This window comes from Sinohyriopsis cumingii, chromosome 7, assembly GCF_028554795.1.
Source record: "Sinohyriopsis cumingii isolate HCF-2022 chromosome 7, ASM2855479v2, whole genome shotgun sequence".
Classification (NCBI taxonomy): domain Eukaryota; kingdom Metazoa; phylum Mollusca; class Bivalvia; order Unionida; family Unionidae; genus Sinohyriopsis; species Sinohyriopsis cumingii.
This window is the reverse complement of record NC_142967.1, coordinates 42,912,496-42,931,561: the sequence shown is the minus strand read 5'-3', so window position 1 is coordinate 42,931,561 and position 19,066 is coordinate 42,912,496. Positions and strand designations below refer to the sequence as shown.

Genomic DNA, 19,066 nt, shown 5'->3' with positions numbered 1-19,066 from the left:
TAAAATGAATACCGCAAATGATGTTGAAGACATGTAACTATGAAAACTTTTTTTTTTATTTAAACCCATACCTGCCCTAAAACAATGTGTTTTGAGAAAAATTGATTTTGTTTAAACTCCCATACCCTGAATATGGTCATGTTTCAGAAAACACTATTTTCAGTAACCTTAGGAAGCAAAAAAAGAGAGAGATACATTTTGTGACCATCACTATACACATCCAAAGCATGTAGTCTGCATAGCAGTAGACAGTCCTGCTTACAGCAGTAGATACTAGTCTGTGTAAACAGTAGACAGTCCTGCTTATAGCAGCAGATACTAGTCTGTGTAAACATTAGACAGTCCTGCAGTACGTAATAGTTTGCATGAACTGAGAGTCCTGCTTACAGCAGTAGATACAAGTCTGTACAAACAGTAGACAGTCCTGCTCACAGCAGTAGATACTAGTCTGTGTAAACAGTAGACAGTCCTGCTTACAGCAGTATATACTAGTCTGTGTAAACAGTAGACAGTCCTGCTTACAGCAGTATATAATAGTCTGTGTAAACAGTAGACAGTCCTGCTTACAGCAGTAGATACAAGTCTGTATAAACAGTAGACAGTCCTGTTCACAGCAGTATATACTAGTCTGTGTAAACAGTAGACAGTCCTGCTTACAGCAGTATATACTAGTCTGTATAAACAGTAGACAGTCCTGCTCACAGCAGTATATACTAGTCTGTGTAAACAGTAGACAGTCCTGCTTACAGCAGTATATACTAGTCTGTGTAAACAGTAGACAGTCCTGCTTACAGCAGTTGATACTAGTCTGTGTAAACAGTAGACAGTCCTCTATGCAGTTTATACAGCTGATTATCATGAAGGCAATTAAAAGCTAAGATAGTCAGAGATAAGCATCCATCATTTCACAAAAAGCTTAACTGACTGATGAAAGTTATTGTAATGTGTCAAGTCATTTAAGCACTTCTGTGGGAGAGCCCATTATGCTAATTTGCATAGGTAAAGTATGCTAATTGGAACAACCCATTTCATTTGAAATTAGATTAATCATATGCATGCCTACTGAAGAGCAAAAGTTATTACAGCTCTTCCTTGAATGATAATGTTTAAGCTAGGTTTATAAAAGATTATTGGCATGTTCATGATCTACTACAACATAATTTGAAGTTGGATTTTACTCCATATTCAAAATACAAAGTAGTAGTGGTGGTTGGAACAGTATTCAAGTGTGATTTATTTTTGTGGTCAAAATGCAGCTTTAATTAGTGAACAATTAGTCTGAGCTTTCTGTGACTATTGGGTGGGAAAAGTAAAAAAAAACTCAAATGACAAGTGGAAGCATTTTATTTTTGTACACCATGCCAAGACAATATTGACATTAGTCTTTCTGGAGTGTATGCCATGTGTTGACAAAGTAACATCACCCAACATGTTTGACACTCCCTCATGGCAGTGTACATGCAGAGAAATCATTTTCTGCAGTGAGAAAAATTCAACACCTTCTCAGGAAGTTTGAACAATAGCACCATCCAGTCTGTAATTAGTACAAAGACAAACAGAGACTTGATAAATGCAGTATTATATGTACTTGACCCTTGTCTGTGATTTACAGCAGAGTAGTTATGGTGCACCTGACTTTTATCTTTTCTTTTAAAAGTGGTTAATGGTTATTCCATTTCAAGGCCTAGCCTAATCTACAACTAAGAATGTTCTGGAAGTGAACTTTTGACACAAATCCTGGTCATTTATTGTGCCTAGTTTTTATACAAGGCTGTGGTCAAATATATTATTCACTCCTATGATAAGATCAGTCTCTGGAATCATTTTCAGTTGTGTTCAGATATAATATGATAGGAATCATTTATTTAAAAACTACTCATTGAAATTACAAATTGCTCATTGATATTTTGGACAAAATCACTATTTGGGATTATTGTGAATTCATTCAAAGACATTCTGAATTATGTCACTGTGATACATGAAGACTGTTGGCACATCAACTATTCAAGACTATTGGTAAATCAGCACATTCAATGCTGGAATTCATTCCAAACACTCTAGATCTTTGGACTTGTGATAGAACTTGTAGGATTATTTTGGATTTAATTCATAATAATATAAGTTCCTCTTAAAATTTTGCTTTGCAACTGAGAGAAATAAATTTAAAATAAAATTAAATTTATTTGTTGATCTTAATAAACTTCTTTCTTCTTTATGTTACATGTACTTAGTTTAAGACAACTGAGTCATTACAATAACATTTGATTTGTGAGATATGCTGGAGAAAATTAGCCCAATTATGTAGTTTTTATAATCTGACAAGCAATGGAGGTTATTCAGATAAGAAAGGTGTAACAAGAAAGACTCTAGGTAACAAAAGCATGATCATAACTCTGCATTCATCAAAAGTAAATAACAAGGATCTAACAAAAGTGACACGTAATAAAGGCACGATAATCACACCCCATTCATTATCAGTACTTTTGAATCAACAGTTGCTCGTTCAATGCAATTTAAGGGTTAAAAGAAATGTTTTTTTGTTTTGTACTGTTTTGACTAACAATTTACAAACATCCTTTAGCTATTATTCTATACCTATATGTACACTAATTGTGTACGGCTTTGAGTAAATCTCTTCTGTGTTCATTTTGAATTGTAACTGCTGTGAAAAAGCTCAAAGCTTACCAGTCGGAAAAAAAAGTTTCTTCAGACACAAAGCAACAAATAATGAGGAACAGAAGCAGTACATTCATGAGTGTTGACAAAAAAACATGTACTGTCTGCAATCAATATGACTGGATTTACAGATTGTGTTGCTCGGAGTCATGTTTCCACAGATCATGTTGCAAACTGTTTTGTTAAGGCAGGGTTTAGTGAGCAAACAGATGTCATTACCAGTTATAGGGATGCTAATGACGATTTTTCCCTTGCTAAGGTACATCTCAGATTACCAAAACCCAGATGTCTATTGGGACCTCAAAACAGTCCCCAAAAAGTCCCCAAACTATCTGAGGGTACGCAAAACTTTGACACTGATCACAATGATGATCCAAAATTTCTGCTTCTGCAGGATATATGAGCCTGACAGTAACTCCTAGCATATCAACATATAAACCAGCCATGTCCAACCTGCGGCCTAGTCTTTCACATCATACAACCTACTGCCATATAGGCAGTCCTTTTGAAAATATGTATTTTAATTTACACTTATTACATTTTTCTGTATGGATCTACTGATGATGTTTTATGTGTTTACTGCAATATGTAACTATCTTATTTAACAATATTATTACAACCACACAGTAAGAATGTCGTTAGTGACATGTAATAATTGTGTTGGATTTTCATATTTAATTATTAAATTTTAAAAATTAAACTGTATTAGAAATGTTGGTGAACAAACTAACTCATGCAGCCTGTGACTTTAATTATTTCATCTGTTTTGGTCCCCAGCTGAAAAAGGTTGGGTGCCAATGATATAAACTTGAGACCTAAAGTTTAAGTGAATGCAGCCACTATTGTAGGACATGTGACTTTTACAATATTAAATTGCAAAATTTTAATATTGCTCACCTGGATGCAACAAGTTGTCTTCTTAATCAGATGATACAGGTAAGACAGGTACTTACAGCAAGATCTGCAGACCTTAAGTCGCATTATCTCCAGGACGTGGTGTAACTTCAATTCAGCAACAAATCAAGAACATGTGACTTCTCACATTTTAATGCAAATCTTGAAAAGGACAGACACAAATAATTACCATGTTAAGGGGATTTCAGATAACGGATGCATATATGTCTCCAACATTTGCTGAGGTTCTTTCTTAACAAGCAACCTGAGAGAAAATGACTGATAGTGAGATGAACACACAGATGGACAGAAAAAGAAAAGCACTTACCTTGGAATTATCCATCTCAAGTAACTGGAACTCCATTGTCTCTATTTGTTCCTGTGACTCTTCCAGTTTTCTCTCTAGATTCTGTACCTGTAAGTGAATAAGAAAATATTCTTTTGTTTAAATTAAAATTCATTTCTTTATGTAACATGTTAACCCATAAATTAATTCCTTGAAATAATAATATCTATCTACACTTCAGTTATAAAATTAAAAGGATGAATAAAAAGGAAAAATAAAGAATCCAGTAAATCATTGCTAAAAGATTGGAAAGTTGATAATGTATAACACACTTGTTTTTAAAAGATCAGATAGGAATTGTAATTATTAATATGTGATATGTTAACTTTAACATGAAAACAGGAAGAAAAAAACAAAAATTATCATAACCAAAACTTTCTGGGTGATAAAGATCCTATTTTATTTCTTCTAGGGTGGTTGTTTTTCTATGAAAGGTTTAAAGTGCTTTGAGAGGCAATAGGATATTGGAGACTTGACGATCTATATTTGTTGTCCAAAATGCTGAGACAATTATCCGAAAATAGAATAATTCTTAATAAAACAAATCAATTAGTTCAAGTAATGAAATGATGCTCTGAAATTTGTATATAACTATAAATTTTTTACCACAACGTGATTCCTATTGGAATTCACAGATTCAGTTCAAACTCATGATCTGAATAAGCCTAGAGGATTTATCTCCCTTTGATCCATTATCAAAATATAATTTCTCCAAATTTTTCATGTTTATTTTTTCATTTATGCTCAAAACATTTTATACACATATTTTAGGATTATACTTTGGTAAATTATGACATTTATCTTTTTTTTAACAGAATTATTTGTTCTAGATGAAAACCATCAATTTTCCAATGCATTCTATTCTTTATTTGTGACTTAGCTATTGCAAAAACAGATTTTGACAAGTATTCAGATGGAGGGAAAAAGATTCCTTGTAGTTGATATAGATACTACAAAGCTCTCATTTAATGTAAACTTAAATATAATTATAAATTATTAAAATGTTATATTATTTCATTTGTAATTCCTGCCATTTATGGTATCAAAATGAAATGTGCATGTGTACATTTATGGGAGTTTCCTTAAAGTCAGAAATCTATATATTTCATCATTACATTTAACAGATTTTTTTTGTCTTATTAAACCAAGTAGATTTTATTTATCCACTTTGGAGCTGCTTTATTTTCAACTTAAATATAAGGCTTTGCAAGCTTAAAAAAAGAAAGACACAACTGTACCAATGTACTTCATCTGGGTGTAGGACCAACTCTCCTCTGGAAAAAATCCCCCTCCCCAGGACAAAATCCCCAAAGCAAAATGAAAGATAGTACATAATCTCCTCCCCAGTCTAAGTTTTTAAACTTTTTTAACCATCACAAATATGCTGGCTTCCTTTGAAACCAGATAGTGGGACAAAAAATAAGAAATGTGACATATCATCCATATATCTCATATTTAATGTAATTATGGAATTTCATGTTCATACAATATAATTATGGCTTAGCTTTGAAGTACTTACACCCTAGTGGAAAGAAAGAAGAAATATGACATATCATCAAAACACTTCATTTTTAATTTAATTACAGAATTTCAAGTTAATCGACTAAAATTATGAATTGGCTTTTAAGTACTTCCCGAAATATAACAATGTGTGTGTGTGTGTGTGTGTGTGTGTGTGATTAGGATTTTTAATGTAGCATTAACACTTTTGCAGTCATATCACTATGATATCTGCAGTGTGGCAGTTTATAGTGATGTCTAGCACTGGGACATACTAACTCTTAATGCTGAGCACCAAGTGAGGCAGCTCTCAGTACCATTTTTGTAAGTCTTTGGTATGACTTGGCTGGGGATCGAACCCATGACCTCCTGCATATTAGTCAAATACAAAAAACTCAGTAATTGTGAAAGCAAGGTGACAAGATGCAATTAATCTTTATATTAAGATGATCATCTTAATCTCCTTGTCAGTTATAAACTAACATCTAGACCACACTCTACATATTTTTAATCTACTAAAGGGAAACAAACCATCACAAAATTTCAATGGGCCCAAGCCAACACACAAAGATGTATGTTTGTGATGGTTTGAAAAGTTTAACAAAGCTAAACTTAGATGTTGGGGAGGTGATTATGTCCTATCATCTTGCTGGGGAGGTTTTATCCAAGATGAATTTTGTCCCTGGAGGGATTTTGTCTGTACCCCATTTCATCTATGGGCCTATCCAAAAAGGTAAGTAATCTCCCTTATTAAGAGTTCTTCAAAGTCAAGATGTATGCAAAAGACAAGAGACTCCTAGCTAGTACAGAATATAGTATACGAAACTGATGATAACCATCATTATTTGTTGATGTTCAATCCTAAGCTATTTGCATTCAAATCAACAATACTGTTGTTTCCTAATTCTGTAAATTTCTCAAAGTATATTTCCAAATTTTTGAACAACTAGTTGCAGATACTTTTCTATCTGAATGGAAAAATTGACAGGGACTAATTTCATAATAATTGTGAGTTGAGTCCATTCAACAGGGTCAATTATATCAAAATAGAAATGGCCATTATAAAACAGTCTGAAAAAAGTTTGTAAAGATTTAACAAATTTAAAAGTTACAAATTTCTTTCAAACATCACTGATTTAGAAAAATAAGACCAAAATGCCTGTCAAAAATTCAAGAAAATTTGAAGTTAAATTTATGTAATTTTTTTTCTAAACACATTCTTTCAAAACTTCCAATTCATAACTTCTCATTTGTGAGTGTGTTCATAAATTTTTGGTAATTCTTTTATTGGTGTCTTTTATTACACTTTAGATTATTCATGCCAATGTAAGTTAAACAAATTCAGAAACAAATAAAACCTTAACGAAAATATCATTAATCAAATTAATTATGTACCTCCACAATAAACAATGTTTTCACCTGTCCAACCACATATAATTATTTGCACTGAGGAAGAGAGTGTGTGTGTGTGTGCGCGCGTGCGTGCGTGTGTGTGTGTGTGTGCGTGCGTGTGTGTGTGTGTGTGTGTGTGTGTGTGTGTGTGTAAAATCATATAATTCATCAAGATGCAGCTTAAACCTACTGCCGGTACTTTTAACAGAGACACTTATACAAATATTATAACCTTTCAATTTATCTTTTTCATGTTACAGTTATTATAATTAAATTATTACTATTTATTATGATGCAAATGCAGCACTGTAACTGTAATGGTACTGAACCCATGATCAGACATGAATAGATTGTTTTCTTTCTCACTACTGCAATAATGGATGCTTATGACCTGGAAAAATTAGGCCTAAGTGCCACCAATAGCAACTGGGATTGTATGCATGTTTTCAGAAAGGCCTATGCCATCAAACTTTGCAATCCGGCCAAAAAATAATTCCAGATTCTCTAACATATGTTTAGAAGGTAAAATCCATCTTTTCCATTACCACTGATATGACAGTATCTAGAAAAACTGTTATATCTGCTTTAAATTATTTTCCCCTCCCACACAACCCGATTAGATGGGTTTCACTGTACTGTAATTCAGTCAGCACAAAAAATATGATAAATATTTATACTTTAAACTATGCAAAAACCTTGAAACATGAAAACCCTGCTATGGTAACCTACTTTTGGCATTGGTGTCCTTACTAGGACATATCTATTCAAAGTAGTATGGCTCCATGGCCTTCAAAACCCCAGAAATGAAAATATTTATAAAATTTAAACAGAATCATTAAGGCATGAAATTTAGGTCACAGCGAAAATATTTTTGAAGGACAGTGTTCTACTCAAGACAATGCATCCAAACATATGCCACTACAGGACTCTGCAATCTACAATACCAGACAACCTGATCAGAACATACAGGTTGACCAAAAATTACAACGATGGGAAAATCTGGTCACAATGACCCAATTTTGGTAGGTTAGTGACAATGGTAGTACTAAGTACCCTTTCTATATGGCATTAAAAAAACAAGAAAGTTCAGTGAATTTTGTTTCCTGTATAGCATGGTTAGGTCATCATCCTTTAATCTCAAACATACACAAAATTGTCAAGTGAAAGGGAAAGTAAGACAAGAAATTTTAAATACTGAGTCATAATGGTCCTTTTGATCAAGCCATGAGTTTGATACTTGTTCAACGCCTAGTAGAGTCCTACAACTCCCTGCACTGCATTCATAAGTTAAAGTTTGTAACACATTCAACCTATGGTGTACAAAAATTCAAAGTATAATCCTTTAATCTCAAATGGCTCTGAAGTTCCAGATCAGAAGGGAAAGTGAGATTGAAAATGTAAAGCACCATGCTGTGACCTTGACACTGAACATGGTGCTCCTAATGTAGTACACAACACACCTTCAAATGATGATGCATAAATACACTATGTTTCATCAACCAATCTCAAACAGCTTGAAGATTATGCAGCAAACTGGAAACTGTGATGAAAATATTAAAATACAGAGGCATGACCTTGACCCTGAAGATATCACCCTGAATAAGGTATGTGAAACACCTTCTAATGATGATATTCAAATATACCAAGCTTTATTTATGACCTTGTCCCTCTCAAATGGCCTTTAACTTATAAAGAAGGAAAAAGATACAAATATTAAAGCATTACCTTGATCTTTTTGATAGCACCCTCCAATGTAATAAACAACATGTCCTCGAGTGATGATGTACAAGGATACTGAGTTTTATCCCTTAATCTAATATGGTTTTGAAGTTATGGAGCAAATGAGTACATGTAATGAAAATGTAAAATACTGAGTTGTGACTTTGTCCTTCAAGATTTGACCCCCAGTTTGGTACATGACACAAGTTATAGTTACCATGTCTAAGCATACAAAGTTTCAATCTTAGTCTAAAATGGCTTTAAAGTTATAGATTTGATTTCAGTAGAATACTGAAAGTATTGAGCTCTGTCCTTGACACTGAAGACAGGACCCATAAGCAGATGGAAATGCGATAAAATATTAGGCAATGACCTTGACCTTCAACATTTCATCCCCAATTGATATATAACACACCATCAAATGATGATATATTAGTATACTAAGTTTCATGAAGCAGAACTGAAAGTATGACAGACAGATGAACAGAAATACCCATACTATATACTTTTCTCTAAACATTCATGGGAGAGTAAAAAATATAACTGTGCAGCATAGCAAGTATGCTGGAGTCATATTGTGAATGAATCTCTACCTGTTCAAGAAGAGACTGTTTCTCTGCAGACAACTGGTCCTTTTCTAAAACCCAGCTGTAGTCACAGCCCTGGAAACAGACATGTAATATTCAGTTCATATTGATTTCATATTAATTTCAAATTACTTTCATATTCAATTATGTCAAAATAAACTTGTGTATCTAAATGAATGTGTGTCATACCAATGGTTCAAAACCACTCACTGGCAACATTCATATTACTTTTGGTTTCTTTTAATGTAAATAAATAGCCTCACATTTTATTGTATTGCTACATTCTTAAGAAATCTGTCCTAATGAAAAGATCATTATCTCAGGTTTTTTCTTAGGTTATTGATAATGAGATGTGAGACCACTGTGTGTGTGATTTGGATTTTTAACATAGCTTTAACAATTTTTCATTCACATCTCTACAATGTCTGAAGTGTGGCAGTTTATAGTGATGTCTAGCACTGGGGAATCATGCCACAGGCATGTAGCATGATATCCCACCCAGTCATATTATCCTGGCACCAGGCCAACCAGTCCTAACACTAACATCTTAATGCTGAGCGCCAAGCGAAGAAGCTGTTAGTACCATTTTTGTAAGTCTGGTATGACTTGGCTGGGGATCGAATCCATGACCTGCTACATCTGAGGCAGACGTTCTAACCACTATGCTACCAGAGTGGTGGGTGGGTGGAAGATACTTTTTGCAATTAATCAAAACAATCAGACTCTCCAGTTTATTTTCGCAATACATTTTCAAAATTTCCAAAACTTTTAAATAGTACATACAATTTCCAGATACTAAGGAAGTTGTATAAATAAATAAAAAATAAAAAAAAGTATTCAAGTTCTAATGTACCTAAGAAACATTTTAAATGTACCAGAACTCTGGCCAATGAACAGTCAACCATATGGGCATAAAACTCCTTTGACTGCCATAATTATTGCATGAATAAGTTAAATAATTAACAGCAATAAAACAGCTGACAAGCTCTACAACTAATGAGCAGTGCCCTCCACAATTCATGAGCAGAGTCCACCACAACTCCTGGTCAGTGCCCTCCATGGTTCATAAACAGTGCCCTTCACAACTCATGAACAGTGCCCTAAACAAAGTAACTGGAACTTGTTAAAAATAATAATAAAGGACAAAATTTCATCTTCAGTTAGATGGCAATAGTAATTAATAAATGAATGAATTAATTAAATCAATGGTCACCAGTGGTACAAAAGTCAAGATCTGACAGCAGGCTTCATTAAAACAGTTACTGCTGGAACATGCACAAAGGGAGACAACCATATCAATTCCTGTTCCCATTAAAATCAGTTTAACTTGTGTGATGTAAAGTTTAAATATCTATGTAAGTTATCTTGGTTTTCCCTTTTCAAGTAAACTAAATTGCATCTGTATTTATTTCTGCAAAAGTGCTCAACATCTCTGGTAACTGAGATTTATTTAATGACATATTTCCCCTTGGTAATTTCATCTGGGATGTAGTCAATTCCATCTTGAAATCTTTAAATGGTGTACAAAAATGGTACTTCACAACAAAATTCCTGACCAGTGTAAGTGATTGGGCTCCATTACATATCAGCATATTTGGAGTTTTTGCACTGAGATCACTTGAAGCGTTTTAAGAGAAATATGGCTTTCAGAATTTTTGCAGGTAAGATAATATGAATAAATACATATTATTCCAGTGACATATTCATTTGTCAACGACAATCTTGGCATTATGAAACAATATCAATACTTGAACTAGAGCACATATGAAAGGCAACGTTCTAGCAATACCTATTGGCAATGGCACCACACGTACATTATGAACAAGCTGCCAGTTTTACAAACAAATAGAAATAAACAACAGAAATGCAAACACAATTCTTCATTTGTAAAAAAACCCACTGAAACTTTATCATACAAGTGGCAAAAAATGATATAATGCAATCTGGTTTACCTTCGTATACATGATACTTTCTGGGCACATGATACAATAATGTGAAAATAGCCGATTTGTGCTAATTGGTAATTTTCATTGGAACTTAAATTATCTACACAGAAAAAATGAGCCTGTTTAACGTGTTTTATATTGACCAATTAAAATTTGATCATTAGTGTGATCATAGAAAAAGTGCTGTCCAAATCACACACACACACTCTCACCCCCCACACCCCTTGGAATATTCTGATTGCAGTTTTTGCAAGTTTGTATCATCATATTTATTATGACAGAAGGACATATTTTATACAAATATCAAAAACCCTGATGCCATTATGTTCACTGTTGCATCAAAAATCTTCATATATTTTTTCAAAATCTTAACCATATTTAATAGCATACTCACAAAAAGAGAAAACTCACCTCTTTGCTCTCTAATAGGTTTTCAAGCTGTTCTATTCTACACTGAGCAACAAACAACTCTGTTTCTAAATCGGTCTTCATCTGAAGAAAAAAAATATATTAAAAGTGATATTTAACAATAAATCACAGTGTTTAAAAACTAAATATTGAAGTTTTCTCACATTCAATAGGAGTACAAATATTTTACAAAATTCTGTAAACACTGGAGGAAAAACAGTCAGAGAGTAATACACAAGCTCCAGTGACCTGTATCATAACGCACAACTCCACTGACCAGTGTCATAATACACAACTCCACTGACCAGTGTCATAATGAAAAAACTCTAGTGACCTGTGTCATAATACACAAGCTTCAGTGACCACTATCATAATACACAAGTTCCAGTGTCCTATATCATAATACACAACTCCAGCAACCAGTGTCATAATACACAACTCCACTGACCAGTGTCATAATGATAAAACTCAAGTGACCTGTATCATAATACACAAGTTCCAGTGACCACTATAATAATACAAGCTCCCAAGACCACTATCATAATACGCAACTCCAGTGACTAGTGTCATAATGAATAAATTCAAGTGACCTGCATCATAATACACACACTCCATTGACCTGTATTGTAATACAAATGCTCCAGTGACCTGTATCATAATCCACAAGCTTCAGTGACCACTATCGTAATACACAAGCTCCAGTGACCACTTTCATAATACACTAGCTCCAGTGTGTGTCGTAATACACAAGTCCAGTGACCTGTATCATAATACACAAGCTCCAGTGACCTGTATCATAATACACAAGCTCCAGTGACCTGTATCATAATACACAAGCTTCAGTGACCTGTATCATAATACACAAGCTCCAGTGACCTGTATCACAATACACAGGCTCCAGTGACCTGTATCATAATACACAAGCTCCAGTGACCTGTATCATAATACACAAGCTCCAGTGACCTGTATCATAATACACAAGCTTCAGTGACCTGTATCATAATACACAAGCTCCAGTGACCTGTATCATAATACACAAGCTCCAGTGACCTGTATCATAATACACAAGCTCCAGTGACCTGTATCATAATACACAAGCTCCAGTGACCTGTATCAAAATACACAACCTCTAGTGACCTGTATCATAATACACAAGCTCCAGTGACCTGTATCATAATACACAAGCTCCAGTGACCTGTATTATAATACAAAAACTCCAGTGACGTGTATCATAATACACAAGTTCCAGTGACATGTATCAAAATACACAAGTTCCAGTGACCTGTATCATAATACACAAGCTCCAGTGACCTGTATCATAATACACAAGCTCCAGTGACCTGTATCATAATATACAAGCTCCAGTGACCTGTATCATAATATACAAGCTCCAGTGACCTGTATCATAATATACAAGCACCAGTGACATGTATCATAATGCACAAGCACCAGTGACATGTATCATAATACACAAGCTCCAGTGACCTGTATCATAATACACAAGCTCCAGTGACCTGTATCACAATACACAGGCTCCAGTGACCTGTATCATAATACACAAGCTCCAGTGACCTGTATCATAATACACAAGCTCCAGTGACCTGTATCATAATACACAAGCTTCAGTGACCTGTATCATAATACACAAGCTCCAGTGACCTGTATCATAATACACAAGCTCCAGTGACCTGTATCATAATACACAAGCTCCAGTGACCTGTATCATAATACACAAGCTCCAGTGACCTGTATCATAATACACAACCTCTAGTGACCTGTATCATAATACACAAGCTCCAGTGACCTGTATCATAATACACAAGCTCCAGTGACCTGTATCATAATACACAAGCTCCAGTGACCTGTATCATAATACACAAGCTTCAGTGACCTGTATCATAATACACAAGCTCCAGTGACCTGTATCATAATACACAAGCTCCAGTGACCTGTATCATAATACACAAGTTCCAGTGACCTGTATCATAATACACAAGCTCCAGTGACCTGTATCATAATACACAACCTCTAGTGACCTGTATCATAATACACAAGCTCCAGTGACCTGTATCATAATACACAAGCTCCAGTGACCTGTATTATAATACAAAAACTCCAGTGACGTGTATCATAATACACAAGTTCCAGTGACATGTATCAAAATACACAAGTTCCAGTGACCTGTATCATAATACACAAGCTCCAGTGACCTGTATCATAATACACAAGCTCCAGTGACCTGTATCATAATATACAAGCTCCAGTGACCTGTATCATAATATACAAGCTCCAGTGACCTGTATCATAATATACAAGCACCAGTGACATGTATCATAATGCACAAGCACCAGTGACATGTATCATAATACACAAGCTCCAGTGACCTGTATCATAATACACAAGCTCCAGTGACCTGTATCACAATACACAGGCTCCAGTGACCTGTATCATAATACACAAGCTCCAGTGACCTGTATCATAATACACAAGCTCCAGTGACCTGTATCATAATACACAAGCTTCAGTGACCTGTATCATAATACACAAGCTCCAGTGACCTGTATCATAATACACAAGCTCCAGTGACCTGTATCATAATACACAAGCTCCAGTGACCTGTATCATAATACACAAGCTCCAGTGACCTGTATCATAATACACAACCTCTAGTGACCTGTATCATAATACACAAGCTCCAGTGACCTGTATCATAATACACAAGCTCCAGTGACCTGTATCATAATACACAAGCTCCAGTGACCTGTATCATAATACACAACCTCTAGTGACCTGTATCATAATACACAAGCTCCAGTGACCTGTATCATAATACACAAGCTCCAGTGACCTGTATCATAATACACAAGCTCCAGTGACCTGTATCATAATACACAAGCTCCAGTGACCTGTATCATAATACACAAGCTCCAGTGACCTGTATCATAATATACAAGTTCCAGTGACCTGTATCATAATATACAAGCACCAGTGACATGTATCATAATGCACAAGCACCAGTGACATGTATCATAATACACAAGCTCCAGTGACCTGTATCATAATACACAAGCTCCATTGACCTGTATCATAATAAACAAGCTCCAGTGACCTGTATCATAATACACAAGCTCCAGTGACCTGTCTCATAATACACAAGCTCCAGTGACCTGTATCATAATACACAAGCTTCAGTGACCTGTATCATAATACTGATGTTTGAGTGACCTGTATCATAATACAGATGTTTGAGTGACCCGTATCATAATAAATAAGCTCCAGTGACCTGTATCATAATAAATAAGCTCCAGTGAGCTGTATCATAATACACAAGCTCCAGTGACCTGTATTATAATACTCTAGCTTCAGCGACCATTATCATAATAAATTAGCTCAAGTAACATCATATTTAATCAACAGCTGGCTTGATAAATATTACTCATCATTTAAGTGAATCTGTCTCTAATAGGCAGGAAATGTAGTTGAAAATAAAATTTAAAAGCTTATGCTTGAATGAACAGCTAAATATCCTAATTTTTTTTAACTTCAATTTTAAATATTTTATCTGTTTTACAGAGTTACCCTTTACTTCTGCCTGCTTACCTTTTTGTATCTGTAAGGATCTGTACGACAATCTAAATGTGCTTGTAAAAGTGCTGTAGATTTCTCTAGTCTGAGATGTTCCTTCATTAATTTTCTGTATCCTTTCTGTACCTCTTCAGGTGATAACTGTTGCAAAAGAAATGGAGATTGGTTAATGTTTCAAACTTGCCCTATCACTACTTTTTGCCATAAAAATACAATAAAAGAATCAATTTACTTGTGCTGTGAAAGCGAGAAAATAAATCCACTCAAAGGTCTAGATAAACCTTACTGCTAATCAAATTAATGCAGAATAAGAAAAAAAGTTAACAAGAATAAAATAATGATCACTTACAATTGGAGTTATTTATAAGTAGAAAAAGACTTACACTTAATCCTTGAGAAGTTGCTAAATATATCTGAATACAAAATATGAATTTTCTGTGTTTAGAAACCAAACATCACATATGAACATCTACTGTGATACATCATCATTAATCTCTTTTTCCTATATCACTGTATATCACTACAGCCTGACCTCTTCTTGCAAACTTTCTAGACTGAATGTCCTATCTTACTGTATATCACTACAGCCTGACCTCTTCTTGCAGACTGTCTAGACTGATGTCCTATCTTAGTGTATATCACAACAGCCCAATCTCTTATTGCAGACTGTCTAGACTGGATGTCTTGTCTTACTGTATATTATTACAGCCCTACCTCTTCTTGCAGGCCGTCAAGATTGGATGTCATGTCTTACTGTATATTTTTACAGCCCTACCTCTTCTTGCAGGCTGTCAAGATTGGATGTCTTGTCTTACTGTTCATTTCTATGGCTCAACCTCTGCTTGCAGACTAACTAGACTGGATGTCCTATCTTACTATTTTTACGGCATGACCTCTGCTTGCAGACTGTCCAGATTGGAAGTCTGGTCTCACTGTTTATATTTACTGCCCAACCGCTTCTTGTGGACCATCCAGATTAGATGTCCTATCTTACTGTATATTTATACAGCCTAACCTCTTCTTGCAGACTATTTAGATTGGATGTCTTATCATACTGTATATTTATACAGCCTAACATCTTCTTGCGGACTGTCTAGATTGGATGTCCTATCGTACTGTATATTATTACAGCCCTACCTCTTCTTGCAGACTGTCGAGACTGGATGTCCCAGCAGACATTGAGGATGAGAATGAACACTCTGAACCAAGAGATCTGTCCTCCTCGAGGCTAGCATTCAACATTACCAGCTAAAAAACAAAATAGAAAACTAGTCAACTTTTGTAACAAATGTGTTTTTTTGACAATTTTGCAACCATTATGTCATAAGAGTTGGAACTATATTTGAGTGTTACAAGTGCTGCACACAATGATGTCATACCTGCCAACCTTCCCAGCACCGTTGGGAAGCTTTTGTGACTCAGAAAGTGTGTTTTGAGGTCCCAAGTGGGGCTAGTGCCAGCGAACTAAAACTGATGTAATGCAAGTGAGAATACCAGCAGGTTATCTATTCATATTAAACCTATAGAAAATTACTGGAAATTCAATACACTTTCAAACAGAAAACAGTTGGTAAACTCAGCATTGTCAAATATCATCTTTACATACACATTAGAGTTTGTCTTTGCATTCAATAGAGACTGAATGGTACTGTTGTTCAAACTTCTGTAAATATCTTGCTTAATTTTTCTTAGCATAGAAAATAATTTTTCTGCATTGCTGTAATAGTGTCAAGAATGTGATGGCTATACTAGTTAGACTGTCTAAGCATGCAAGTTAATATATATATGCTCATTTTTTCTCCATTAACTTTGTATTGTCAGGATAGTGCAGTATTTTATGATATTGAACTCGCGTGCACAATTCATACTGCATTGAGATAAAGGAACTACTTTCTATTGTAAACAAACAGTGGACACAGATGCCAACACTTTTGATTTGTAAACAAATCATTTAGACTCACATAGTAGGCCCTTTACATTTTGTTGATTAAATTTGTTTCTGAATGAACTAAAGAAGATGTTTCGTGCTTTGCTACATTCCACATTAACTTTTTTGATACAATGTTTCGGATTTAGTTGGGCAATAGATGCCAGATTTTAAAAAATTGCTGGGTACCTACAAATAACATGCAAGCTATAAAGGCATAAACTGTCTTCTTTAGCAGGTAAAAAGAATGGCAAAAAAAATATACTTACAGTTTTACATCCTGAATTTCCTCAAAATGTATTTTTTAATTCTGCAAATCTAAATTACATGAGCCATGTCATGGGTTCTCAAGCTTGATTACACATTTCGAAATTGTACTGTAATTTTGACTATATTCCAAGTGCAATTATATCGTCCTTACTGCACTCAAAATGAAATAAACATTATATTCCATAGTGTCTTTTTGATAACTGAAATTTAATGACTTCATATTTTTCCCAAATTCTGATTTCAAACATTCAATGGCAGAACAGAAACAAATTTGCAGATGTCAAAACACTGCTCCGTTGCCACTGAAATCCAATGTACTACATGTAGAATTGGCACATAAATCCAGTCCATAATCACGAAATTTCGTAGAAATGAAAAAAATACCAAATTCTATTCATTTCAGATCAAATTGAAAAGTTGCTACAATGAACCACAATATGACTCCAAATTTCAATTTTAAGAAGACCAAAATGCCATTTTCTTTCGAAAGTTATGTCTAGTGCGTGACTAAGTTCAAATTTATCTGGGCAGAGTTATGTGCTCATTAATAATGTTGTTGTTGTATAATGATGAATCTGTATTTGTGTATTTAGTTTGGAATATGGCATACATTCAGTTACTTTGTTTTGTGTAGTGTATTTTTGTTTACATAATTAAGCCTTAGGTAGAACTAGAAAATGAGCATATAATAAAAAGGATACTGCATTTGTATGGGAAAATATGAACTCGTTTTGTTGGATGGATATACTGCACTCCCAAAGTCATGTAGTATTTCCATCCAAAAAATTTGTTCATATTTTCCTATGTAAATGCAGTAGCCTCTATATATATATATACAAAGAAAAAAATGCTCCCCTTCATGCTGCACTTCCCAAAATTCCAAAATCCATCAACCAGAAGTTCAAAAATTTAGTTTTGGTGGACTTGACTCACTTTATTGATGGCTCATCCTTCCCTGAATCACAGGTGCATTTTAACATTTTTGCCTTCAAAACTGAATCCCACTTCCACCATATTTCAGCTACAGAAATACTATAACTATAGTGACAATTTCAACTTTGCATAATTGATGCTGATCACAACCTAACCAATATATGTAAAAAACGATGGCTTAAACATTATTATTCAAGGCAGGAAAGAGCAACAACTTTTGTTTCTTCAATATGTATCTCTCTAATATATCTAACTTCAAACTGGGTTGTTCCACTTCATGTACTTTACCTATGCAAATTAGCCTGATGGATTCTCTCATAAAGAATTCTATCACATCATCATCCTAGCTATTGTCAGTCATATTATTAATCTATGCAAGGATGGCTGTTTATCTCTGACTGAGTCACCATTTAATATCTTCATAGTCTATGACAATCAGCTATATAAACTGCCCCAAGGTGATAGTTTTGTATACTGTTTACAGATTACGGATCATGACTACAGCATGGCACCAAGAAAGCTCTCTCTCTCTCTCTCTCTCTCTCTCTCTTAAACAAAGATTACTGACAAACTGGTTGGGAAGGTTTTGGAGTCAATTTTTTTAAATTTAAATTTCTCTCACATAAATTGTTTTGGCAATAAATCAATACATATTTTTAGAGTCAAACTTTTAGCACAAAATTGGGAACAATACATTTTGTAATAAAACAAAAGATTTGTCAAGTCCAAAATCTTGTAATTCTTTTTCACTACAATCCTTATTCTGAAATACACACTGCCATATTCCCAGCCAGTATTAGATTTTTTGAGACTCAAAAAGTGTGTTTTGAGGTCCCATGGTAAAATATTGGCTTAGTTAGGTGCAGTCTTTGCTACTCTCAAT

The 19,066-nt window shown here is 34.5% G+C and overlaps 1 protein-coding gene across 2 annotated transcripts in view; it reads right to left on the bottom strand.

Moving 5' to 3' along the window:
• LOC149795109 (uncharacterized) overlaps positions 1-19,066 on the bottom strand; it is a 281,949-nt gene that overhangs the window by 214,116 nt on the left and 48,767 nt on the right. For both annotated transcript variants that reach the window (XM_089964814.1, XM_089964815.1), the window contains exons 7-11: positions 16,191-16,301; positions 15,069-15,194; positions 11,472-11,552; positions 9,121-9,189; positions 3,899-3,985 (exon numbers count right to left, since the gene is read on the bottom strand). In XM_089964814.1, the coding sequence (XP_089820940.1) occupies positions 3,899-3,985; positions 9,121-9,189; positions 11,472-11,552; positions 15,069-15,194; positions 16,191-16,301 (474 nt within the window). The remainder of the gene's footprint in view (positions 1-3,898; positions 3,986-9,120; positions 9,190-11,471; positions 11,553-15,068; positions 15,195-16,190; positions 16,302-19,066) is intronic.